The sequence below is a fragment of the Muntiacus reevesi genome, chromosome 4 (genome assembly GCF_963930625.1).
Source record: "Muntiacus reevesi chromosome 4, mMunRee1.1, whole genome shotgun sequence".
NCBI lineage: Eukaryota > Metazoa > Chordata > Mammalia > Artiodactyla > Cervidae > Muntiacus > Muntiacus reevesi.
The window spans coordinates 38,042,946-38,069,318 of NC_089252.1; the positions used below are offsets into that span (position 1 = coordinate 38,042,946).

At 41.0% G+C, this 26,373-nt stretch overlaps 1 protein-coding gene across 2 annotated transcripts in view; it reads left to right on the forward strand.

Annotated features, from left to right (window-relative positions):
- ARHGAP28 (Rho GTPase activating protein 28) overlaps positions 1-26,373 on the forward strand; it is a 138,000-nt gene that overhangs the window by 104,195 nt on the left and 7,432 nt on the right. For both annotated transcript variants that reach the window (XM_065932550.1, XM_065932551.1), the window contains exons 8-17: positions 2,117-2,259; positions 2,705-2,870; positions 2,963-3,054; positions 5,745-5,822; positions 10,752-10,914; positions 16,150-16,232; positions 19,105-19,302; positions 19,649-19,762; positions 24,177-24,233; positions 26,178-26,302. In XM_065932550.1, coding sequence (XP_065788622.1) covers positions 2,117-2,259; positions 2,705-2,870; positions 2,963-3,054; positions 5,745-5,822; positions 10,752-10,914; positions 16,150-16,232; positions 19,105-19,302; positions 19,649-19,762; positions 24,177-24,233; positions 26,178-26,302 — 1,219 coding nt within the window. The remainder of the gene's footprint in view (positions 1-2,116; positions 2,260-2,704; positions 2,871-2,962; positions 3,055-5,744; positions 5,823-10,751; positions 10,915-16,149; positions 16,233-19,104; positions 19,303-19,648; positions 19,763-24,176; positions 24,234-26,177; positions 26,303-26,373) is intronic.

Consider the following 26,373-nt stretch of genomic DNA (forward strand, 5'->3'; position numbering starts at 1 on the left):
CGGGAAGTAGACACCTTCTAAAAATCTCTAGTTATGCTCAAGTATATGTAGCGCCAGAGACGCTTGTGATGTTTCCTTACAAAGTAACAAGGTGAACTTTTAATGGGGGCTCCTCCACTTGAGAGCTGGGTACTCTCTGTGGGTTCAGAGTGGAGTCTCAAATCCTCCTTGTAGGAAATAGGTCCCTTTTAGGCCACAGTTTTGTGGTTCCCCAAAGGTCCCCCTAAAGATACACGCTCCTCTGAGGCACAACAGAGTTCCATACTTTGAGCATTTGCTTCAAAATTCAAATAAATTGAGGTGACGAAATGTTCTAACATTGATTGATGGTTGCACAATGCTGCAAATATGCTGAAAATCATTGACTGTGCACTTCAAATAAGTAATTGTTGGGCATGTGGATTACATTTTAGTAAAACCGTTATCGAAAAAAATTAAAGATAATGGATTTACCGTAAATTATTCCACATCATTCTGTTTGCTGCCTTGTAGTTATTCAGTTCAAATCGTACCACTGAGAGGTAAAAGGTCACTTGGAGTAGTCCAGTGATTTGGCCCATCAGCCTGTATAATCACCACTATCCAAAGAATCTGCCCATAGAGCCTTAAGAATTTAGAGTGTTGAGACTTCCCTGGTGTCCAGTGGTTAAGAATCCACCTTGCAATGCAGTGGACGTAGGTTTGACCCCTGATCTAGAAACTTAAGATCCCACATGCCACATGCCGCAGCTACTGAACTCGCACTCCATGATGAAAGATCCTGCATGCCACGAGTTGAGCCGACACAGCTAAATAAATATTTTTTAAAAAGGAACAAGTAGTTAGAGTCTTACCTAATAATTAACTATTACTCTGATTTGAATGCAAGCCTCTGTTTAATGTGTGAAAATCATAACTTTGCCTTGTTATTTTCTGAGTTCTTACGGTATTCATTTATTGTGTTTTAAATCAATATTATTTTTTAGAATTTTGGATCTGTTGGTTTACAAATTTCTCCACTAAACTTTTAATTGAGATAAACTAGGTCTTCTGTCATTTCTGTCTGTTGCTCCTTTTGTTCTATTTAGCTTTCTTTTAGTTATTGTTTATAGAAGAGGGTGGGCTTCCCAGGTCAGTGGTAAAGCATCTACCTGCCAATGCAGGAGATGCAGGTTCGATCCCCAGGTCAGAAAGATCCTCTGGAAAAGGAAATGGCAACCCACTCCAGTATTCTGGCTGGAAAATCCCATGGACAGAGGAGCCTGGTGGGCTGCAGTCCATGAGATTGCAAAGAGTTGATCAACAAGTTAATATAGAAGAGGGTAAAGCTGATGAGTTCTTTTTTTTGTAGTCAAATAATTCTTTTCATGACATAGGAACAATTTTGCCAGGCAATAAAACAAGATGGCAAGCCAGACTCTCAGTCAAAAATCAGATTTAGGATTACTCAAGTGATTTCCCTTGCTTTTGGTAAGGAATCTATTGTCTTAATTTCAAACTTGAGAGAAACAGGTATAGGGAACAGGACTTGTCACCCATTCATCTCTGGAATGTGCACCATCCAAGACCAGAAAACCAGGCCAGAGTCACAGGAATCAGGATTAATTCACCTGAACAAATCTCACAGTGAAGGGCAAACTGGATTGGAACAAATCTGAAGCGGCATAGTCCCACAGTTTGGGATAAAAACTCAAGAGGAGTGAAAGTAGGCAGAACTTTTCTGTGGGGCCTCCACCCTTCCTCCTTCTGCTTTAAGTTTTTGCTTCCCCAGTAGCAGTGGTGTTGTGTATGGATAGACATCATTTTATAAGAGTACATAGAAACATTTCGTTATGGACTTTCTAATAATCTAATAATCTTCAGTGCTTTTCATGAGACATAAACATCTAAAATTAAAAACATCAGATTAAATAGGAAGTTCGCATAACGATTGTAGAAGCTTGTTCGTATGTGTCTGATGACACTACATTCATTGTTTAACCGAGATCATTCTGGGTGAGGCTGATGCTTTTCCAAGGATGTAAACATTTTAACGTGCTTGTGGATTAACTCATCAATATTTTATGTTTATTTTTACAGTCAATGGTATTGATCAATTAAATGGCATATTAAATATTCCACATCCTTTGTTCTTTAGATGATGAATATCTGGAAAAAAACATTCCAGTAGAAGCTGAAGAGCTGTCCTTTGAAGTATCATATTCAGAAAAGCTAACACAGGCTCCAAAAAGGAACAGATTTAAGAAGTTAGATTTTAAGAAAGAAGATTATGTTTTACCTGTAAGTAAAACGTGGAAATGGAGAATATAGCAATGGCATTGTCTTCCAAATGAGAGTAGGATTGTTTGGCACTTGCTGTGCATTTTGCTTTTTTAAGGATATTTTTAATTACCTAAATTTGATGTTTAAGATAGAATGGCTATTGTCTCAGCAAGCACGTGCAGTCAGTTTCAGCAGCACTCTTTACATCACAGTTGTGATGATGGTATTATAATATGCTTCAGGTGACTGTTTTGCATTTGGTTTAGTGTAGTTGTGATCACCAGAGGTTCTGACATTCATTTTCATGGTCTTCTATGGTGCAGCACGTGCCTCAGATATCTTTTTCTGTGAATAGCAAGCATGTCAGGCCGTACAGATTTGGAAGTTCCAGGTCTCCTTTGAATGAAAGTATAATAATTTTCCTTTGCCATAAAAAAATAAATATCCTCAATTTGTATTTTAGAAATTTGTTGTTCAGAAAACCAGATTTGGCCTAACCAAAGCAGAAGATCTGTCTGCTGAAGACATGAAGAAAATCCGCCATCTCTCTCTGATTGAATTGACGGCCTTTTTTGACGCCTTTCGAATTCAGCTGAAAAGAAACAAAACAGAGAAAGTAAAAGGACGAGGTATGGAGACTTACTACGATTCTAACATTTTGGCATATGGGAATAAGACAGTGCTTTTCTGACTCTTTTTTTCTCTTTGTTTTACAATGAAGACAGTGGGATTTTTGGAGTTCCCCTCACAGTCCTGCTGGAAAATGACCGAAGGAAAGATTCTGGGGTCAAAGTTCCCCTTGTGTTACAAAAGGTGAGTACGGTGTACATAACTGGAGAGTTCATAGAGCTCTGTGCTTGTAGCATGCTATTCATAAACCCACTGATGAATATTCTTAGATTTAAAGACACAAAGGCCCCTTTAGGACGCCGGCTTTGGTGACTTTCGGCTTCCCTCCTTGCATCCACATGACATCCAAGGCACCTAGGTGTGTTTGCCTTGCTAAGAACCTCTGAAGTCTTGCATTGTCCAGCCAGAAAGCATCAGGTGATAGACACAGATGCTGTCACATGGCTTCCTTCTGTTACATTTCTTCCAATATTTTTAAAATGTTATTTGCGTATATGTATGTGTTTGTGTGTGCATATGTGATTATTCTCTCCTGGATGAAAGATGACTACTAATTACTAACAGTCCATTTATTAATCATACAAGTATTTGCTGAGATATATCACAGGTTGGGTGTTTTACTATGTGTGTGTATTACTGTTTACATGAATTTTCCAGACAAAGCTAAATAAAGTCTAGAAATCAGCTTATTCTGGTGGAGTTTTCGGTGTGCCTGGGAAGGTATATGTTGCGACAAAGAATACTTCTGGTTTAGGAAGTTGTGAAAATGATGTCTGAACAATACAGTTGTCTCAGAGGCCCTCACTGACGGATGGCTTATTTGCTTTTAAGCCCCATCTTTTTTAGCCAACAGTTTATACCGGTTTATTCAACAGGCATATCCAGTGGTACAAGTAAAATTCCAAGCCCTAAATATAAATCTTGTTGAATTTTAAATTCAGTTTTTTGGGTTTGTTTGTTTGGTTTTTTTTTGACTGTGGCCTGTGGGATCTTAGTTCCCTGGCCAGGGATCACACCTGCACCCTCTGCATTGGAAGCATGGAGTCTTAAACACTGGACCTTCAGGGAAGTTCCTTAAATTCAGTTTTTAAATGATATGTGAAAATGCTGACAGAGGACACGTACTTTATTCACAACAGCAATTCCACATCTCTTTTCTGTCTTCCTCAGTTTGGTACTGGCACTCAAACTGAGCTACTCCTCCAGTCGGGTGACTGACTGGCCACCCATAGGAGCAGGGAGGATAGCAACCAGGGTCCAGGGGATGCCAAGGACCGCCCAGCGTGTGCATCCACAGGGCGCCTCCCTTCACTGGGCCACGTGTGATCTCTGTGTCCTGTCACATCTGATCATCACTGAGCCCCAGGAGGTCGGTATGGTCATCTCCTTTCTACTGGTGAGGCAACTGAGGCATCATAGGGTGAGATAACATGCCCAAAAACACACAGCCAGCAAGAGATAGATGCAAAAGGGAGCAAGTCCATGGTGACTCTAAGATTTCCTTTCTCTCCTTGCACTGAACCATTATGCCCTTTTCCTCAAGGAAAAGGACGCTGTCTGAAGAAAATGCATAAAAATCTGACTGAGAAGATTCAACACATGTTTGTATTATTATGTAGGTACAGATGCCTAGCACACAGAAGGTGTGTGGTATACTGCCTGGGTTCGCCTCATACTAACTCCTCAGTAGAGGCTCACTCTGGATTCTGCTGAGGTTAGCGGTGCTCTTGTAAGACAGCTGGAGGCATTGTTCTTCCACTCCTGGGGGTAGAGGCTTTTCTCATGAAGAAGTCTCTTTTCCCTAAATACTTAAACTTCTCTTCATACCTGCAGGAGCTGCCTTAGTTCCAGGCATCATCATTTCTCGAAGAGAAAATAGCAGAGACTCGGAATCCTGCTCTTGCTGTGTGAACGTGGGCAAATCTTTACCCCTTCCATGCCTCAGTCTCTTCAGCTGTAGAATGGGGACACCATAGAATTATTGTGAGGGTCACGTGCATTAATATATGTAAAGTGCTGAGAATGTTGTCTGACACACCCTAAGTGCACAATCAGTGTAGTGTTTATTATTATTTAATAGTAAAGCATCACCATTACCATGAGACAGATAAACCTTTATAAATTCTAATTCCTTGGTCAGATTTTGAGAAGCCCTACGGTATCTTGGGCTTCCCTGGTGGTACAGTGGTAAAGAACCTGTCTGCCAGTGCAGGTTAGATGCAAGAGACACAGGCTCGATCCCTGGGTCAGGAAGATCCCCTGGAGAAGGAAATGATAGCCCATTCCAGTGTTACTGCCTGGGAAAATTCCATGGACAGGGGTTGCAAAGAGTTGGACACAACTGAGCCTGCATGCATGCACAGTGTCTTAGCTAGAATAGTGTAACTAATGATAGTAATTTAGGGTCTTTTCTTACTGGTTGGTGATGCCGACTCGATGGACATGAGTTTGAGCAAGCTCTGGGAGTTGGTGATGGACAGGGAATCCTGGTGTGGTGCAGTCCATAGGGTCACAAAGAGTCGGACACGACTGAGCAACTGAACTGGCTTACTGGTTGACCTGTAGAAAGATACAGTAATCAGATGTTAAAATATTTAAGGGGCAGTGTGCTTTCATGGTTAAGAGCAGAGTTGGTGCCATCACTTTTGAGGATGACCCTGGGAAAGTGAAAAAGAATCGTAAGCCTTTATTTCCTCATTTGCCAATCGGAGGCTAGTGTTGACCTCCTGGGAGAGTGTGAACGTTTAACTAGGTATTCAAGTACCCGGCATGTCTGTATGCTTGCTAATGTATTGTTTTCATCATCGTTGTTATTTTAAATGCTCATAATCATATGGAGATATTTATTTCTGTCTTGTATCATTGCTTTCTAGTTCTTTGAGAAAGTTGAGGAATCAGGTCTGGAATCCGAAGGGATCTTTCGACTTTCAGGATGTACTGCCAAAGTCAAGGTACTAAATGTTGTCTCTCTTCCTCGTTAGAGATCTCAACGAGCTAGATCAGTTCACCCAGGCTTCATGTGTGGTGTTGTCATCATTTCTGATTCCATCACTTGGCGCTATAGAGCATTCCTTAGCACCTATGACTAAATGTTATTCCATGATCCTGAGTTTTGCATTCTTTTAAATTAAAACAACAACAATAAAAAGCGAACAACAATGAAAGAACATATCAATTCACTCTCAAAAACCGCCGCTTGTCTTGTCCCATCACTATTTTGGGGGTTAAACCCTTCAGTTTTTTTATGTTACTCTCCATCATTGAATTCACTGAGCCAGTATTAGATGACCCCTGGTATCTATTGTCAGTTGTTTTAAACTTAGAAACATTCTCTGGCTTTCCTTTTAATGGACATCCTTATAGGAATTTGTAGGAATGGCTGTAACCACTAAAATACTCCCTCAGCAGTTCTGAAACCCTGTTCCATTTAAGGTAATGTTAGCATCTACATCTAAAACCACTGTGCGTTGGGAATTCCTTTACTTTCTTCTCCCTGTATGGAGGCTAAGTCTTCAATTCAGCAAAGAAAAGAATTAAAGGAAAGCTTTGCTCATCCGTTTCCAGCAAGACATCCCACTTGCTCTGCCGGTGCACAGATGAAGAGTCCCTCTCTGCCCTGGGTCACTCCCTGGTGGGTGGACCTGGGGACATGAGCAGCTACCAATAATGAATCCTTAAGGAAAAAAACCTCAGGGAGAGGGAAAAGGGAACTTGACTGTGTTCAGAACTATTAAAAGGAATTGTGTAGGGGCGGGAAAGCATCTCTTCCCTAATTCATTTTGGCATATGCTTTGGGAGATTCTATTTGTATCAGAAATCTCAGTCTTATATAGAATATGATGAGATATTTTTCAAGGTGGAAACTGAGAATAAATAGGCTGTATCTATTGGAAGCTCCAGAAGCCAGGTGCTGGGACCAAGTTAGGAGGAGAAGAGGGTTACAGGGGGACCTCGCTTCTCAAGGATCGAGGGTCGGGGGAGGCGGACTTGGGGGTGTCAAGCCTCAGACCAGGTGCAGGTGGGACCATCAGCCTGTATCCTCTCAGCCCTCACCCCGGGGAAAGGCTTGAGGCTGAGCAGAAGGTGCCAGCAGCTGGGGAGTCAACCACCTGGAGTTTTTGCAGATGAACAGCCAGTTCTGTTTTGAAGGGAGACCTGAGTGGTGGTCCACACTTTGTCACTGCATGTCTCCAGGACCCATGACTTCCTTGGAAGTAGAGATTAGTAAATCCTGGCACAGGTTCACTTGGAAGGCAGGAAAATTCCTAATGGCTTCTTAAGGTTAATACTTGCTAAATGGGATCTGGTTTTTGTTTCAGGTTCTCACAGGAACAGTTTTTACATATACTTCTAAATAAATGTGTCCTAAATCCGAGAACAAAAGCTATCACTTTTTGGTTAAGTCTGTGGTTATATCTGTAGCGTCAGAAAACCAAAATGAAGTCAGGAGAACAAGTTTTCTAAACTGAATCAGACTCCATCCCTCTACACCTCCTTCCATAATAGGGAAGCTGTTATTTGTCATGTTCTTACTGACTCTTATTCTGTGTGTGTGTGCACGCATTAGTAGGGAAGAGTGGGAGCATAATGGATAAGATTTAGAATTCTATTTTTGAAAATAATTCAAAGGAGGAAACATTACACATCGTTTCTTGTGTGTATGAAGTTTAACATCATAGCACACATTGCCTTTCTCTAGCTAATCTTTAACTGAAAAGCACTTATCACAGGCCAGTAATTCCTTTAACGTGCTCTAACAGACGCATGCATTCCTAAACCACATTAGGTAAAAGTCCCTTTTGGCCCTTAATTGGTTTTATGTAGTTTCAGCCCATTTATTCCATTTCTTGTCCGTCTGAAAAATGTATTCCAGATGTTTTCGAGGTTTGAGCTCCAGGAAAGCCAGTGTGGAAGAACTCTGGGTCAGTGAACAGAAACAAGGGAATATTGAAGTTAGAAAGGCATTGCAACTTGATATAGCCAAGGGGTCTTTATTTCTTCCCTTTGTTCAAACTTGAAACTTAAAAAAATGTTTTCATCAGTTAGACTATTTTTTTCTAGAAATGTGCTTGGGGAAAGAAAGTTAAAAAAAAAATCTCCCTCATAATTACCGTCAAGACGTGCCAAGTAGCTGACTCTAACCCTCAGGTATCACTGTGGGTTGTACTTTCAGAGCCTGGTTAGACTCACAGGGAAGCATCCCTGGGGGACGCTGCGGGATTAGCCTCCCAGGGCACCAACCGCGGAGCCCATCCTGGACGTGAGGCCTCGGGTCATTTGGAACCAATTTAATGGCTCGGTGTTTCCAGTCATTTTCTTTTCCACAAATGACAGAAATTTGAGCCAAACACCGGGGAATATATTTTATGGAAGAAAGCAGACTGCTTTAACGTGCACAGCTTTCTTTTTTTGGCTCGTTTCAATTATTCAGAGGCTGCTCTAAATGTTTTGTGAGGATATTGCCTGTTCTGCTGGTTTCCTGCCCTGAACTGGTTTTTGGAGGCTAAAGGTGGGTTATTTGCATTTTTGTAAAATTACCTCAGGAGGAGAAGCGGGTTGGATGTTTGCTCAGACGAGGTTTAAGGACCTGGCTCCTGATCCCTGCCTAGTGTCCTCATTGACAGTTTAAACATCCACACGTCTCTGGTGAGGAAGAGTCAGCCCCTGGTCCATCCGGTCCCTTGTTTAGGACACCGTGGAGCTCTGCAGCGGCTCCCGCTGTGCTCTGCTCCAAACTCGGGGAGGGCATCCTTTCCCTCTTTTTTGTTGGCCCTCTCGACAGAACGAGGTGCTATTATTCCCCGAATAGCACTCCACATGCACATAGGTGTCCTGTAGGAATAACACTAGAGGTTGTAGCAGAGACGACGGAGGGTAAATGCAGCCAGTACTTACTGAGTGCCCTCTGTATGCATGCCCTGCCCCCAAGTTCTGTGTTCTCCAGTTTAATCTCTGCGAGGCTGTTTTAGTATCCCTGTTATGCAGTGGGAAACTTCACAGGCCTTCAACTAGACCATTGTGGAACTGGGCTAAACACCTAAAGAATGTGGTTATACCTTAAAAATGCATTCCAGTATACAGTAGGTGCAGACAAATGCTGCTCTATTCCACTTATATGAGGTACCTAGAAGAGTCAGATTCCTAGAGTCAGAAAGTACCTTGGTAGATGCAGGGGTTTGGGGGAGGGGCGGTTGGAAGATGGAGCAGGGAGCAGGAGATGCAGTGTTTACTGGGGACAGAGTTTCAGTTTAGGAAGGTGAAATGTTAGGGGGATGGATGATGCTGAGAGTTGCACAACGATGTGAATACACTTAGTGCCACAGAACTGCACAGTTAAACGTGGCTAAAATAGTGTTTGTTTTATATTCTGTGACTTTTACCACAGTGAAAAACAAAAAAAAATTTTTAAATGAGTGTGGTTCTAGAGCCTGCCCTTGATCCTGGAGCCGTGTTTCCCCGTAGGTGACAGGGAAGCGCTGGTAGGTTTCAAAGACAGCCAGTATTTCAGCCAGTCTCCTGTGGCACGGGTCTGTGGAAATGGATCTGAATTACCCTGCTCTTGCCCGTGCTTCCTGAAAAGCAGTTTCCCCTTGGCCCTAGGGCAACGGTACAGGCAGCGGGAGAGGGAAACGTTGGCTCCTCTCCCTCTGCTTCTTGTTAACAGCACCGCCTTCTGCCCATTATCCCAGCCCGCAATCTTCGAGCCATCCTGGACTTTTATTTCTCCCTCTGAGTCTCACAGTCAACCCATCACCGTTTCTTGAGAATTTTCCTTCCTGGGCGTTTCTTAAATGCCGCCTCTTCTTTCTGTCCTGCAACTGCACACCCAGGTTAGTCGTCGATTATCCGTCACCAGAAATGCCAATGGCTGCTTTCCATTTCCCCAGCCTGATCCCCATCAGTGCTGAGCCCTTCACCCACCCCACCCCCCAGATCACTTTTCCACCCGGCCATCAGAGAAGATAAATCTCACCTTGTCGTTCTCTAGCTTCTCTTGCACGTTCAAGGCTGGAAGACTTAGGCTTCTCCTGAGAATAAAGCAAAGGCCTTAAGGATTTTTCACAGCTTTTTTTTTTTTAAGTATCCTTTTTGAAGCAGTTATTGTCAGTTGGAGAATTGACTATAGTTGCCTGGTGTTATTGGTAAACTCTGTAGTTCAGGGAGCAGTAGAATGCCGGAGGGGGGTGGGTACTGGCCATCAAATGAGTTAATAATCTAAAATGGATAACCCAAATCAACGTAAGGACATTTAGTGATTCTTTAAAAAAGTATTAACACAGTGTTCCAAACCTTACGAAGCACTGGGCAAGCACGCAGGCATGTGGAAGACATGTGTCCATCTTGGCATAAAACTTCTGTATTTGCTCCAGGAAGATGTCAATGGGTATGCATGTTGCAGTGAGGTCAGAGTTCCTTTGCTGGGTTAGTTTTCATTCTGTATGTAAACCAGCCAAGAGGCATACATCCTTCATTGAATTTAGAAATATTAACACAAGATGAGGTGGCAGAAGGAAGAAATCATTGGGGGATAAAAGGAAATATAGGCTTTGTCAAAATCTAGCAACGCATTTATCATGTGGGGATAGACAGTATTCTGCCAAAAGGATATAAATGAAGCTGTGATCTGAGTAAAGAACTTTTGTATTTGTACAGATGGCAAATTACTTTAAGATTTGCATTATTCTAAAAGGATTTTAGAGAATGTTTCTTTAAAAATACATTCAGAAACAGCTATTTCAGTTCTTCAATCGTGTTGAAAAAGAGGAGCTTAGTAGATACTGGCATTTCAATCTAATTACAAAAATAGTTTGTGTAATGACAGTTTTTAAAGGGGAAGAGGGAAATCAGGTGGTAAACTCACTGTTTTCCTTGATTTTCAGCAATACCGTGAAGAACTGGATGCCAAGTTTAATGCTGACAAGTTTAAGTGGGAGAAAATGTGCCATAGAGAAGCTGCAGTTATGCTGAAAGCCTTTTTCAGAGAATTGCCGACCTCTCTCTTTCCCGTGGAATATATACCTGCCTTCATCACTCTAATGGAAAGTAGGTGGAAGAACTTACATGTGAATGGATAAGATACAAGGTCAATGAAGTGGCACAGAGCAGAATAAAGATGCATAGTCAGATGTGATCATAAGTGTATACATTTGCTGTTTCCTGGTAATGCTTGGAAGTATTGAGTTTGATGGCAAACTGTCATCTCTTTGCATGTTTATATTTAAAGTCTGGTCATTAGGATTTAGAGGGTTTTATAATGGTGGCTCAGATGATAAAGAATCTGCCTGCAATGCAGGAGACCCTGGTTTGATCCCTGGGTCAGGAAGATCCCCTGAAGAAGGGAGTGGCCACCCTCTCCAGTATTCTTCCCTGGAGAATTTCATGAACAGAGGAGCCTGGTGAGCTACAGTCCATGGGATTGCAAAGAGTTGGACATGACTGAGTGACTAATACTTTTACTTTGTCATTTTTCATAATCATTAAAAGGCAGAGAGGGTTGCAGAAGAACCAAGGTCTTTAGATATGAATTCCTGCTCAAACATCTGTTAACCATGCAGTCAGCCTTTCTGAGCTTTATGGCTGCCCCTGTAAATTACTGATAATAACTACTTGTCAGGGTTGTTGTGAATATTGAATGAAGACATCTAAGATAGTGCCTGGTGTATAATAGTCCTTCAAAAAATATAAGATCTCTCCCTTCTTTAAATCCAACGTCCTGGATCTGATGATGTAGCATGAAACAAGAAAGTGTTTTATCTCTGAAAATTACTATATTGCATAGTGTTTCCGAAACTTAGGAAGTCACATAGACGGGGCCTTAGCTGAGATGCATGTGTGCATGCATGCTAAGTTGCTTCAGCTGTGTCCAACCCTTTGTGACCCCATTGCAACCCCATGTACTGTAGCCCAACAGGCTCCTCTGTCCATGAAATTTCCCAGGCTAAAATACTAGAGTGGGTTGCTGTGCCCTCCTCTAGAGGATCTTCCTGACCCAGGGATCTGAACCTATGTCTCCTAGGTCTCCTGCATTGGCAAGTGGGTTCTTTACCATTAGCACCACCTGGGAAGCCCTTAGCTGAGGTACTTGGATAAAAACGTATAGAAACTGGACAGCATGTGTTATATTTGGCAGTAAGAAAGGAATTTCATCCTAAGGGTTGAATATTCAAGGAGGTGTGATGAGAGAAATTTAGAAAAGTGGAAAGGGGTTACATAGTGTGGGCTTTGACTACTAACTGAGGAATTCAGGGTTCACAGCCTACATTACGTATAAACTTGCTAAGTAAATGGTGATTCTGTATGGACAGAAAGAGACTGTGACCAGATTGAGAAAATATATCCATATAAAGGGGTTGGCCACTGCTCAGTTCTAGAAGAGGTTACCATGCAGGAGTGAAAGCCAAAATCCAGGCTTTAATGATGAAAAGTCTTATTAATAATTTGAAAATGTGAGCCAAAAATTGAAATTTTAAAACACTATATCAGTGTAACAAGTATTATCGATATCTGCCAGTTTACAACCTTCTGCAGGTTGGCCAGAACCATCAAATCCTTAAAACCACAATGAAAGAAAATAATAACACCATCCTAAGTTTTTTGACAAAACTCGTCCTGAAAATTAGCTGGTTCTCAATCTTTAAAATGTTTAACTAAACCAGATTCATAAAATAATCATTTATGTCTTCAGAGACGAGACTATGATTAGAGTCTTTTCTAAACTTTAATTGACATGCTGTGACCAGTGTCTCTGTTCTTTGCAAGACGTAGCATTTTTGTTTTACGACAGAAAGAGAACTATTTCTCTTATTCTTTTTTTTTTTTTTAATTTCAGAGATTGTATTGAGTTGGCCAAAAAGTGAGTTCAGGTTTTTTCCGTAACATGTTATGGGGAAAATCTGAATAAAGTTTTTGACCGACCCAATATATTCCCAGTTCTAGAATTTCCAGTGACTACTTTATACCTATTTTCTATTTACTGACCTTGCCTATCTTTTCATTCATTTTAAGTATATTTTCTTTCATATCCTTGAGCATAGTTATAAATATGATAACTACTTTATAACTAGTTCTATCAGTATGATAGCTACTTCATAACTAGGTTTAACATCTGAGTCATCTGAGGATTGGTCTCTGTTGATTGTCTCTTCTCTTGAAAATGGACCATTGTTTATGTCAAGTAACTTTAAACTGTATCTGTAACATGGTGGCTTTTTTTTTTTTTTGGAGACCCTGTACTCTGTAATATTTTTCCAGAGAGTGGGGTTTTGGGGTTGTTTTTGCTTTTTGTTTGTTTGTATTTAAGCAAACAGTTTGTTATTTAATCCTTACCTGTGCTACTCCACACATGCATGATTTATGGGGTGAGCCAAGATTTGGGTGGATTTTAAACCAGAATCAGGGCCTTCTACCTCTTGACCTTTCTGGGATTCCCCATAACTCCCCAGTGTCTGTGATCATCCTGAACCCCGCCCTCTCATTGTTCAGGCCAGAAAGATTGGGGCTTTCTTTCGGGATTTTAGCCACCTCATGCCGTGCTCTCTATGGCCTGACTTCAGACTAATAGCCAGGCAATTGGACACTCTCCCTGCGCTGTTCCCTAACTCTAAGTGTCCAGTCCTATCCTGAATCTCCCTGCTTTTATTCATTCTCCACTGCCTTGTGTGGTTGCTTTTTGTACTTTGCCCAGAGTTTATAGTTATCTTAAGGAGAGTTGATTGGCAAGGAGCTTACTCAGCCATGGCAGAAGCAGAACCTCTTTATTTGTAAGTCAGAAACACAGGAGTTTCTGTAAAGTTTGCTGTCCTGGAAAATGGGCTGCAGAAGTCTTAGCTTCACCTTGATCTGCAGCTTATATACCAAACAGTTCATCAACACAAATGGTGCCACAGAGGGATTTTTTGTTCTAGTTTTTTTTTTTTTCTTTTGGTCTCAGGAAATTATACAAGGAGGAATCAATCTCCCATGTAAGACCTGTTCAGAGAATCATGTTTAAGAAGGAAATCATATATAGTTTTTCTTCGTACTTCTATTCAGATGTTGAAGCCAGTGTGCTTCAGGGAAGGGAGAGAATCTGGAAAAGATCCTGAGAGGGTTCACAGGAGGGTCCAGGTTTCTCTGTGTGACTTTGAAAGTGGAAAATACTGGATCGCAGTGATTAATTTGATACCAGCCAACTCTGCAGGAAACCCAGAGTTCTGGGCTGTGACCAGCAGGGAAAATGGCCTTTTTCCCACCTGGGGTAAGCTCTAGTTTTAATGAGATTTCTGAAGGGAAAAACAATGGACATCTGTGTGTTTAAGCCACCCCTAGTTTTACTCTAAAATATAGTCTTTTCCACTTTGTAATTTCTCTTTTCAAACTTGGTCCAAAAATTGCCCATAAAATTAGAAGACTAATAATTGATCAATCAAACCTTAGATACTTTCATGAAAACTTTAATAACTTTCTGGGAAAATAATGACCCCAGGGCAGGGGGGAAAAAGACTCAACTAGGATGCCATAAATGAATTAACTGCAAAACGGTTAACCACAAAACAGTGCAGGGCCAGCTTTCCTAAGGGAAATGAAAATGGATTGTTTGCCAGTTTAGATTTTTAATCTTAAAGGGGATTTTGTAATTTATCTGGAATTGATGGAAATACAGAGCCTGCATCTGCATCTATTGTTTTCCCCCAGAGGTTTTCTGGGTTGCATTAGAAAATTATAGACAGCCCATAGCCTGCAAGATATGCATTAAAATCATGTCTTCTCTGTCCCTAAACATTTATACTGAGACATGCTCCCGATGGTGCCTGTGATTCAGACAAACTCACGTCAGCATGCATTAGCCATTTTTAAAAACAACCTGGACCTGTGTCATTTTTGTTTACAAATCTGACATAAATTTTTAAAAATTCACATGAGGATTTGCTGGGCAATATGACATGAGCCTATAAATACTCCTGCCAACTGTTCCTTCATTTCGTGGTTACTCACATCAGTCATCCACTCCTAACTTGGTGCCCATGACCTCCTGTGACCTAGGAACTTGTCACAAGAGTGTTTCCACTAGTGAAAAGCAAAGTAACTATAGGCTGCCGACTGCCTTTATCCACTGAGCCGTAAATTGACAGATTTTCCTGCAACTTGAGAGCTCCCCAGGGATTACAGAACTGCACGCTTCCCTCCAAGGCCTCTCCACCAAGAGACCACTTCGGGGAGAAAACAGAGAGAACTGGGCAAAGCCGGATGCTCCAGCTTACCCTCCGTTTTCAGCTCAGCCAGTTGTGGATTATCCCGCTGTTGGATGGATTTTCCTGAAATCCTTTCCCCAAAATGGGGAAAGAGCCAGTATTGAGAGCACACAGGAGTAGGATGCCAACCCTCTGGCGACACCTTCTGTCACTGCCAAGGAATAAAATAGTCAAGAATCTCCAGAGATCCAGCTGTGGTCATCTTCCATTGTGGCTCCGCTGGTAAAGAATCTGCCCGCAATGCAGGAGAACTGGGTTCGATCCCTGGGTTGGGAAGATCCCCGGGAGAAGAGCAAGACTACCCACTCCAGTATTCTGGCCTGGAGAATTCCGTGGGCTGTATAGTCCATGGGCTCGCAAAAAGTCAGACACGTCTGAGCGACTTTCACTTCACTTTCCATCCACATCCCTTTAAGATCTGAAGTCAGTGTCACTGATCATAATGACACCTACAGAGGTAAGAGTGCAGGCACTGATGTAAGCAGTCTACGCATTAACTCATTTAACCTTGGTAAGAGCCCAGTGAGGTAGGAATGATGGCAATCCCCATTTTACAGGTGATAAGATAGAAGCATAGGGGTTGAATAGCTTGCCCAAGGCCACTCAGGGACTTAGTAGTCGATGCAGAGTTTGAATCAGATTCTAGAATCTGTGTTCCTAATAATTGTGCCTGGCTGCCTCATTATGTGGAAATAAGATTTATTTTCTCTTGAATCGAGCTTTAAGCCACCTGTTTATAGCATCAAAGTAAAAGCAAGGTGTGTACAAGTGCTTTGAAAAGGGAAGTGTCACACTGATCCAGAATTATTTTGAGGGTCTCATTGGCCACCTGCCCCAGCACTGGCATTCTGGGATGCTGAAAGGGAGTTGATAGAGCCCATCTCCTATCCAAGTGAACAGACTCACGTTCTTGGTCAGGAAACCCGAGTCTTTCCCACTGAAAGCTGTCAGGCCCCTCCTGTGCCCCCAGGTGTTAGTTAGCAAGAGATGCTGTCAGAATGCATTAGCATTATTCAACACGTGGTGCTTGTTTCTGTTTTCTTGTCAGGAGGGCCTCACATCCGAGTCCAGTTTCAAGCCTTACACCTCATGGTCATGGCACTGCCTGATGCCAACAGGGACACAGCCCAGGTAGGTTGTATCAACCTCACGGTCTGCCATCAACTCTTACTGGTCAGAAGAAACGGCCCAGGTGGAAAAATGAAAACTGTGTGTATGCTACATATACTGTACAGAATTCAAACTTGGAAAACCAAAGAGCATCTCCTTTTAGGAGTTCAACCTTCTTGGTGAATTTCAGAAAGTTCTGATAGGCATTTATACATTGGTGGCCCAGCCAAACTTTTATCAACCAGTCGAGCCTGCAGCAAGCCTTTTGCCTTTCCTGACACCCATTCCTGTTCTCCGGAGGAAGCCAGGAAAGAATGTGAGTCCCAGAATCTTCTTTGAACGTTTCCGTTTCATTCATTCATTCAACCTATTAAGAGAAACTGTGTCTATGATGTGCCAGGCACTGGGCTATGGTTAGGAGTAGGAAGAAGCCAAGATGGAAGGCTTAAATGGAATAACATCAGAAGTAGATGAAACCCTGATTTAAATGAAGTTTCTAGAATGTTCACGTCTTAACCATAATTCAATTTAAAGAATGATAGAATCAGATTTTTAGAGATCTCCTGATTGGACCGTGTCCTTTTCCAGATTAAGAAAATTAAGCTGAGAGAACTTATTTCTCCTTTATTAGAACATTTCGTAGAATTATATTCCATAGGTCTCCATCCAGAATATTCCTCCTTTTCTTTCAGATTCATTTCTTTATGTTTGCAAAGATCAGGGTCTCTGTTGCTGTTTTGATCTTGATTCTGCATACAGTAGGAAATCGGTTATAAGTACAGCAGGTGCTCAGGCTCTTTTAAGTGAATTGAGGTGAGGATGAATTGGAAAGAGCCCGTCATTCGGGGGCCAGTAAACACGATCCTGAAAACAAAGCTGATCCTTCGCGCTGCCTCCTGTCAGACATTTCAGCTTGGTGAGGACCTTTTCTCCTCTCTGGTGAAACCATCTGCCAATTGTATTACATCCTCCACCCAAGACGAGGAATAGGCAGAGGCATACAAATGTCTGTTTCTAGTACAATTTGGTAATTTTCCAAAAGCTGGAAATTTAGTAGCTTTCTTTCGTTTTTCTGAACAATTTTTTTTCTATCCAAAAAAATTAATTTGGTATCAGATATCTGGGTCAAAATGTCATCTCCCCTTTCATATCACTGAGGATGTAGCAATGACTGAAGAATTCAGCCCATATCTAATAGAACGTCCTCTTCACTCTCTCTCTCTTCCACTGTAAATTGTGACTGGAATGAAGATGAACCTAGGGCGTTGTGCAAATCAAGAGCTCTGGCTGAGGAGTTAGGCTGCTTTGGGCAAATCCTGACTCTGCCATTTACTTATGTAACACTGGACATAGCTACTCAGTCCCTCCCCCCCTTACTTTCCTTAACTGTAAAACAATATTAATATTAAATAATAGTACCTACCTCCCAGGGTTTGGGGTGATGATGAAATGAGTGGATGTATGTAAAGTACTAAAAATAATACCTGGCTCTCAGTTAACCCACAAATAAACAGTAGCTGTGATCACTAGGTATGTGCATATGTTACATGTACTGTACAGAATTCAAACTTGGAAAACTGAAGAGCATCTCCTTTTAGGATTTCAACCCTCAGATGTGGTGAATTTCAGAAAGTTCTGGTAGGCTGTTATACGTTGGTGGCCCAGCCAAACTTTTATCAAGCTTTCTTTTTTTTCAATGGTGAGAGCAACTGCGTATAAGCATTTCCCGTCGGTCTGCTGAACACTCCAGAATTGAAAAGCAGCAGAAAAATGACACCTCCAAAATAAAAGTTTTCTGCTTTTTGACTGACATATTTGTGAACTTAGAAATTAGATACTCATTTTGTCATTGCTATTCTTTAAATTGTTTTCTTTTTTTAATCACTTTGTTTTTAAATTTTTTATTGAGTTATTGACATACAATCCTCTGGAGAAGGGATAGGCTCCCCACTCCAGTATTCTTGGGCTTCCCTGGTGACTTAGATGGTAAAGAATCCACCTGCCATGCAGGAGACATGGGTTCCATCCCTGGGTTGGGAAGATCCTTTGGAGAAGGAAACAGCTACCCACTCCAGTGTTCTGGCCTGGGGAATCTATACAGTCTGGACCCCTATACAGTCCATGGGTTTGCATAGAGTTGGACACAACTGAGTGACTTTCATTTTGACATATAACATATTGATTTCAAATATACAGCATGATGTTTTGATATTAGTATACACTGCAAAGCAATCACCATAGTAAGTTTTGCTACCCTCCATCACTGTTACAGAAAATCTTTTTTTTTTTTTTGAGAGAACTATTAAGATTTACTCTCTTAGTAATTTTCAAATATGCAATACAATATTATTGACTATTGTCATCATGCTATGTGCTATATCCCCATAACTTATTTACATCATAACTTATTTATTTTAACACTCAGTTTTTAAAATGTGTTTTTCTTTCCCAAGGAAACAGAAAATAATTTTTAACAATATTGCGTTAAATTAAGAGTGAGTTACTTTTCCTCCTTCACAACAAAACTACATTTCATGTTTATTTGAGCTGTAGTGTTTTTTCTCCCATGTTTATTGTTTAATTTTAATATCTGTCAAACTTGCTTAAGAGAAAAGAAAATAAGAAAATGCAAGCTATTATTTATAGAGATCCCAATATGAAAAATTCTATTAAAAAATGGAACTACTTTTATGAAGCAGAGAAATGAATAAATTCTTCACATTTCTCAATCACACTTTCAAGCAGTTAAAGAAGAAACATGACACATTTAGCCTTTCTGTAGTTCTGACCACTTTCCAAAGGCCTGGTGAATGGGTATAGAAATGCATGACAGTAATCAGCAGTGCCTTTTTATGATTTACAACTAGTGTGACACCGTGCTGTTTCTTATTAGGCCCTCATGACATTCTTCAATAAAGTCATCGCCAATGAATCAAAAAACCGCATGAGTATATGGAACATTTCTACCATCATGGCACCCAATCTTTTCTTCAGTAGAAGCAAACATTCTGACTGTGAAGAATTGCTCTTAGCAAACACGGCTGCCCACATCATCCGTCTGATGCTCAAGTACCAGGAGATGTTGTGGACGGTGAGTACCAGTGTGATGCCCTGGATGTTCCTCTTGCATCCACCGCATCCAGGAAACATAAAGGCTGGTGAGCGAGCAGTGGCCTCAGTCACAGGGGGAGATGGGAGACCTGATCCCGGGCTCCTGGTGGCGTCTTTCGCATTCCACAGGGCTGCTCGCTCGCAAACATATTTCCCTTTAAACAGGAATCCTAATAGATTTTCCTAATCTTTACGAGGACAGAACCACAGCTCCTGGTTCCTGGATACTGAGTGGCCAGAAGGAGTGAACATAACTGAAGACAGACTCTACCAGGGAGGGTCAACCCACATGTTTCCCTTCTCTTCAAGCCCTGTTTCTTCTCCAGGTTCCATCTTTCTTAATCGCTCAAGTCAGAAGAATGAATGAAGCCACCATGTTGTTAAAGAAGCCGCTCCCAAGTGTCAAAAAGCTGCTAAGGAGGAAGACCATAGAACGAGGGGTAATGAGACAATAAATAAATGCACAAATATCTTGACCACCCAGGCTCTTAAGTCTCAAAGTGATGCACAGAGTAGCTTGTCATTTAGAAACAGAATTGTTACATTCTCACAAAGTGTCACTCTTGTGACTGTAAACACTGGAAATTGCTTTCATGACAGAGTGCTGTGGTATTTCCATTCTGTTGAATTAGGTGCTTCTTGCTTGAAGTTTTTGAATTCTGTCTATCATCATGAGAGATAATTCATTAATATTAATAAAGATAATTCCGTTAATATTCTCTCAAGTACTTAAGGGCAAATGGTTCTTACAGATGCTGAGAGTCAACATTTTAATCCCTGTGAACTGGATTTAAGGGTGGTCCAGCTGTCAGTGTATCTAATAGCTAGAGACTGAGATTTCCGTGGTGATTGGATGCTGAAAGGATATCTAATCCTCAAGTCATTTAGTGTAATTTGTTGCACTTCAAAGAGTTTTTGCCTTAGCACAGTTGTTTGCGTGGAGATGCATAATGGGAACAGGTTTTAGAAGAATTATCCTTACTGCTTTAAAGATCTCTGAGGACGATCGCAAGTGTCAGGCATAGCATTTGGCCTTGAGGAAGATCCAGAGGTACAGGAAACTCACTTTGTCCTTAAAGGAATGTGTATTCAGTAGAGAGATAACCTGATAGAGAAGTATACACAAGAGCCATGAATATGCATTCCATGTCAGGCGCGTCGTGCAGGCAGCGGGCTGGGGCTCACATAGAGGAGAAAGAAGTGTGTCCAACGCGGAGCGTGTGGAGGCTTCATGGAGAAAGTGGCATTTGAACTGCACCTTGAAGGGTGGATAGCATTCTAAAGGGAGCAAGGAAAGGAGAGTTCATTCAAGGAAAGAAATAGTGAATCCCGAGGCAGTAAGGTAGAGGTATTGCTAATTGATCTATCACAGTCAGGATGGATGGCTGCATTCCCTCACTATGTACAGGCAAAGTGATTTCAGATCAAGTATAACCAACATACTAAATCTGGGGGAAATTTTTTGTTTTAATTGAGAAAAAATTCACATAATATAAAATTTGCCATTTTAACTATTTCAAAATGTGTAATTTTTAGTATCTGTTTCTCATATAATTTGCAGTGTTGTGCAACATCACCACTATCTAATTTCAGAATATCTTTACCATCCCCAAAAGAAACCCCATACCAGTTAGGCATTCGCTCCTCACTACTCCCCTCCCCAAGATCCCTGACAAACTCTCATCTACTTTCTATCTCTATGAATTTATCTACCTGGACATTTCATGTAACTCGAATCATATAGTATGCGGCCTGTTGTGTATGAGACTTCTGTCACTTAGCATAATGATTTCAAGGTTAGCATGTATCACTATTTCACTTTTTTTGTTTGTTTATTTTGCGTTTCTCTTGGGCATCTGTTGGGTCATATGGCAACTCTATGTTCAGTTGCAAGTACTTTGTTGAAGATTTTTGCGCCAACTTTTATAAGGGATATTGGCCTTTAGTTTTTTGTTCTTGTTATGTCTTTGTCTGGATTTGGAATTAGGAAATAATAGTCTTACAGAATGAGTTAGAAAGTGATTCCTCCTTCTATTTTTTGGAAGAGTTTGAGAAAGAAAAGTGCTATTTCTTTAAACATGTGGTAAAATTCACCAGTGAAGTCACCTGGTCCTGGACTTTTCTCTGTAAGAATTTTTTTTTTATTACTAACTTAAGTTCTTGTTATAGCTCCATTCAAGATTTTCTGTTTCTTTTTGAGTCAGTATTGATAGTGTGTTTCTAGGACTTTATATCATCTAAGTTAACTAATTTGTTGAAATACTAATTGTTCATATTAATAGTATTATAATCTTTTTTATTTCTGTAAGGTTTGTATTAATGTTCTCTCTCATACTCTTTAATAATTTGAATCTTCTCTTTTTTTCTTCGTGAATCTAGCCAAAGGTTTGTCAATTTCTTTGGTCTTTTTGAAGAGTCAACTTTTGTTTCATTGATTTTTCTCTATTTTTTGCTTTTCTCTAGCCCTTATTAAAACTCAGATCTTTATTTTTTCCTTCTTTATGCTTATTTTAAGTTTGGCTGGCTTTTTTTAGTTTCATAAGATGGAAAGTTAGGCAACTAATTTGAGGTCTTTTTTTAGAGTAAGCATTTACCTCTGTAAATTTTCCTCAGTACTTTTTCTCCGTCCAGTAAGTTTTGGTGTACTGTTTTGTTATTGTTCAAGTTATTTTCTAATTTCCCTTTGACCCATTGGTTATTTAGGCATAAGTTTTCTAAATTTCCTTTTGTTATTGATTTCTAATTTTATTCCATGGTGGCTAGGTAGCATATGTTGTATTATTTTGATATTTTAAACTTGACTGAGACCTGTTTTGTGGTCTAACATACTGTCTATCCTGGACAGTGTTTTATATGTACTTAAGAATAGATTCTGCTGTCACTGTTCTACAGATGTCTCTTAGATCAACTTCACATTCTTCCCCCTCCCCAGGGTTGCTGTTTGTTATAGCTGTTATATATTTGTTAATGACTTTTCTGCTGAACCAATTTTCTTATGTCTCTATTCTTTGTTTTGTGTGGCTACTGAAGTCTCTGTTCCAACAAAGCCTGGCGGTTTGCTGGTGTTTGCACAGAGATTTTCTTAGATACCTGGAGCCAAAAATATCTCCCAGGCTTTGCAGATGAGCTCTGTGTTTGGGTGCTTGACACACCTTCAGCATTCAGCCAGGCAGCTTACAACTTGGCCTGAACTTTAGTTCCTGTTTGGACAGAGCTTAAAGGTCAGCCAGAGGTGAGCACTTAGGTTCTTTTCAGGTGTTTCCTGAATATGTGCACAACCCTGAGCATGCACATGACCTTCTAGATTCTCAGGAATATGTTGGAGCTTTTCAAAACCCTACTCCCCAAAGCATCTAGTTCTCTAGGCTTGCCTCCCAAGATTTTTAGTTAGTTTATGTTTTCCCCTGCTCTTGTGCACTGCATCAGGCAGCAGTGATTAAAACATTTGCCTATAAATGTTTTCAACATTACACCACTTTAGCACTGGTCAGGTTCCAAGTCAGACAAGATAAAGGCCAGCCAGTCTTCCAGGGAACAAATAACTAGAATTCCTTGTAAATGAGGTCCCTTCCACGCCCTTCGGTACCTGCACCAGGAATGCAGGCACTTATTTTCAAGGCTGTCATTGAGCTGTGGAGCAGAGATGGGAAAGTGTAAGCTAAAATGCCACGAAGTTCACCGTTCTTATCAAGACTCAGTTGTTTTTCTTACTTAAGGACTCCCCTGGTTGCCACTTTGGGGTTAGTTTCTGGAGTTCTGAAGAAGTTGACAGTGACAGGTTTTTCCAGTTTGTTCATTTCTTTTATGGAGGGACAGACTTCTAGATTTCTTCCTCTTTGCCATTTTCATTCTGGAAAATTTTAATGGTGTTAGTATGATGTGTGTGGAGCTGAATCTGAGGTCAGGTCAGGCTTTGCGAGCCCAAGCAAATTTAAGTCTATCTCTGAGCCTCAATTTTCTTACATTTTCACTTTGGGGGGAAAAGTAATAATACCTACCTATTTCACCGAGTTGTCATCAGCATCAACTCACATGATGTGGGTGTAAAGAACTGTGTGATGCTTTATACATGTCAGTTGCTTTAGTGTTTTAATTATAAATAGAACTAAGTAGAATTTTAAAAGGTTATAAATACCATGGAAGCAAGCACTTAAAGATGAAGAAATAGTCTTTCTTTGGTTCTCTTGTACTATACCATATTTTTACTTCTTGACTTAGACTGATAGTTCATTGACAGTTTACAAAATTCAAAACACTGGAAGGGGAGAAACTATAGAAAAAAGTTAGTCAGCTCTGACTTCCCCTCCTGAGGACAAGTAATATAACCAATGACAGCGTGTGTGCGTGGGAACACACAGGTATATTTACTTATAGAGGGGTGCTGTGACATACAAGCAAATATGAGGAGGTGGTCTTCACTTTTTTCACATGAATGGTAATGTAGATGAAACTCTGTCCTGCATCGTCTTTAATGACGTATGGAATCATAGTGGTTATTCCACGTCAGTCCACAAAGCCTTCCTCTTTGCTTCTTTTGCATGATATTCCAAAGACACACTAACTTATTTAAATATTCCCAGATTGTTGAATAGTTAGATTGTGTCCAACCTTTTGCTATTAAAGTTTATGCATCAGTGAATAAACTTGCACATATGTCATTTCTTACAAATGAAGACTATTTGTAGGATAAAGTTATAGATGTGGAATTGTTGGGTCAGAGTGAATATATTTTATAATTGGTAAATATTGCCAAAATGTTTTCCATAAAGGTTGTACCAGTTTATGCTTCCAGCAGCAGCCTGTACGTGTTTTCTCAACATCAATTCTAAAGATTAAATATGGTTTTTTTTTCAGGTTACAAGCCCCAAGACATCAAAGGTACTGCAAAAATCACCCTCTACAAGAAGAATGGTAAGAAAACAAATTATTCCCTTTCCTCCCTAGTTATTGACTCCTTACATAGTATTCTTTGGCTGTATCTACCTTATCTGTGTCTCATTTTGGTCATGATATCCCTTCACACTTGACATTTTCAGTGTAGCATGTGAAGGAATGGTATAGGGACTCAACTCACTGATGACTTGGGATTTGTGGCTAGGGGTTCTCTGTTCACAAGAGTGAATACTCTGGAAAGTGAGAGGGAGCCTGTGATCATTAGAACAGTCTCAATAATGTCAGGAGTGTGGAATTCATTTTAAGAGGCTTCTGGGGAGCGCTGGTAGGGGAGGGACATGAGGTGCCCCAGAGAGTGTTTTAGGAGGGTGCTCTTAGCTCCCTGCCCCCTCCCAGCTCCCAACCCCTGGCATTGGCCATTCCCAGCACGCTGTCCCGGTTCTTATTAGTAATAGTAGAAATGCATTGTAAGAACTGATCCTTTAAAAATAGTTTCCTACTGCTGCAGTAACAGTGCCACAAACAGGGTGGATTGCAGTGATAGAATTTACTTCCCACAGTTCTGGAGGCTAAAGCTCCGAAACCAAGGTGTTGTCTGGTTGGTTCCTTCTGAAGGCTGTGAAAGGAGGATGTGATTCTGACATCATTCTTAGCTTTTGGTGATGCCGAGAGTCCTGGGCCTTCCTTAGCTGTGGATGAGGCATCATCCAGTCTCTGCCTTCATCTTCACATGGCATTCACCCTGCGTGCGTGTGAGTGCGTGTGTGTGTCTTCTCCTCTTACAAGGACAGCCGTCACTGGAGTACCCTGGTCCTTGGATGAAGGGCACTTGTACTCCTGTTTCCAAACAAGGTCACATTCTGAGGTCCTGGCCTTGGGGCTTCTTACTTGATGGGGTTGGGAGGACACAATTCAACCCATATGTCTTCTAGGGGATATAGTGAGTCAATTCACATGGACCTTCTACATCAACAAATACCTTCCTTTGATAACGCACAGATTGTTTAAAACGATTTCCTGAGGTATCGCCAGATCCTCAAATAGAAATGTATTTATTTCTGTCCATCTCTAAATAGATAATTAATATTTAAAACACTCAAAATTTTGAAACAAGGGGAATTTTCCATCCAGTTAGAACAGAACAGACTTTACTGTTCATTAGACAGCACCATTCTTTGAATATTTCATGTAGACGGGAGCTCTGAGGTCCCAGGGCCCTTCAGAGCAGCACACCTTCCCAGCCATCCACACTCCATCCTTCACAGTGTTCCTGGCACACTTTGAGGGGTCGAGTTCGGTGCCCATCTGGAATGCAATCTGGGATGACCATTCATTGCTGCTGACTAAAGAAACAGGTATATTTGAAGGGCCCATGTTCAAACAGATCCTTAAATTTTCAGAAGGTTGACTTTCTTAAAAAAATTGAAATACAGAATCCTGCTTCAAGTAGGCCTGTTTAGGACATTGTTCAAGAAAATGCACCCATAAAAACATTGGATTTCTGTCACAACCCAGTTTCACTTCCCTCATGACTTATACAAAATATTTATTTATTTATCTGGTCGCACTGGGTCTTAGTTGTGGCATGCAGGCTCTTCAGTCTTCGTTGGGGCACACAGGATCTTTAGTTGCAGCAAGTGGGGTCTAGTTCCCTGACCAAGGATCGAATGTGGGCCCTCAGCGTTGGGAGCGCAGAGTCTTGGCCATCGGACCACCAGGGAAGTCCCCTCTCTTGTGATTTTAAGGCGTTATAGTGAGACGTAAGCCTGTAACAAAAGTAAAACCCCAGGTTAAGTTTAGTCATTATCGAATCTCCTGTAAGAAAGGCAGCAGTTTTCTGTTCTGGCTGAATCCCCATCAATGTTTCCACGTTCCCCTCATTTGGAATGCCACCTATTTCCGTGTCTCTTAAGTGCAATCGCTGAGTTTGACACAACGTGCTGCCTTTTTCCTCCTTGGCAGTCCGACGTGCCAGAGGGCGTCATAAGGGTCCACGCGCCCCTTCTCTCCAAGGTGTCCATGGCCATTCAACTCAACGGTCAAACCAAAGTCAGAGACATACTGGCAAAATTTCAATGTGAGAACAGGTGAGTAGATGTGAGAGTCTCTGTAAGGCAGATGGGCCTTTATCTGATGAGTAAATCTTTTCTTTGAAAAT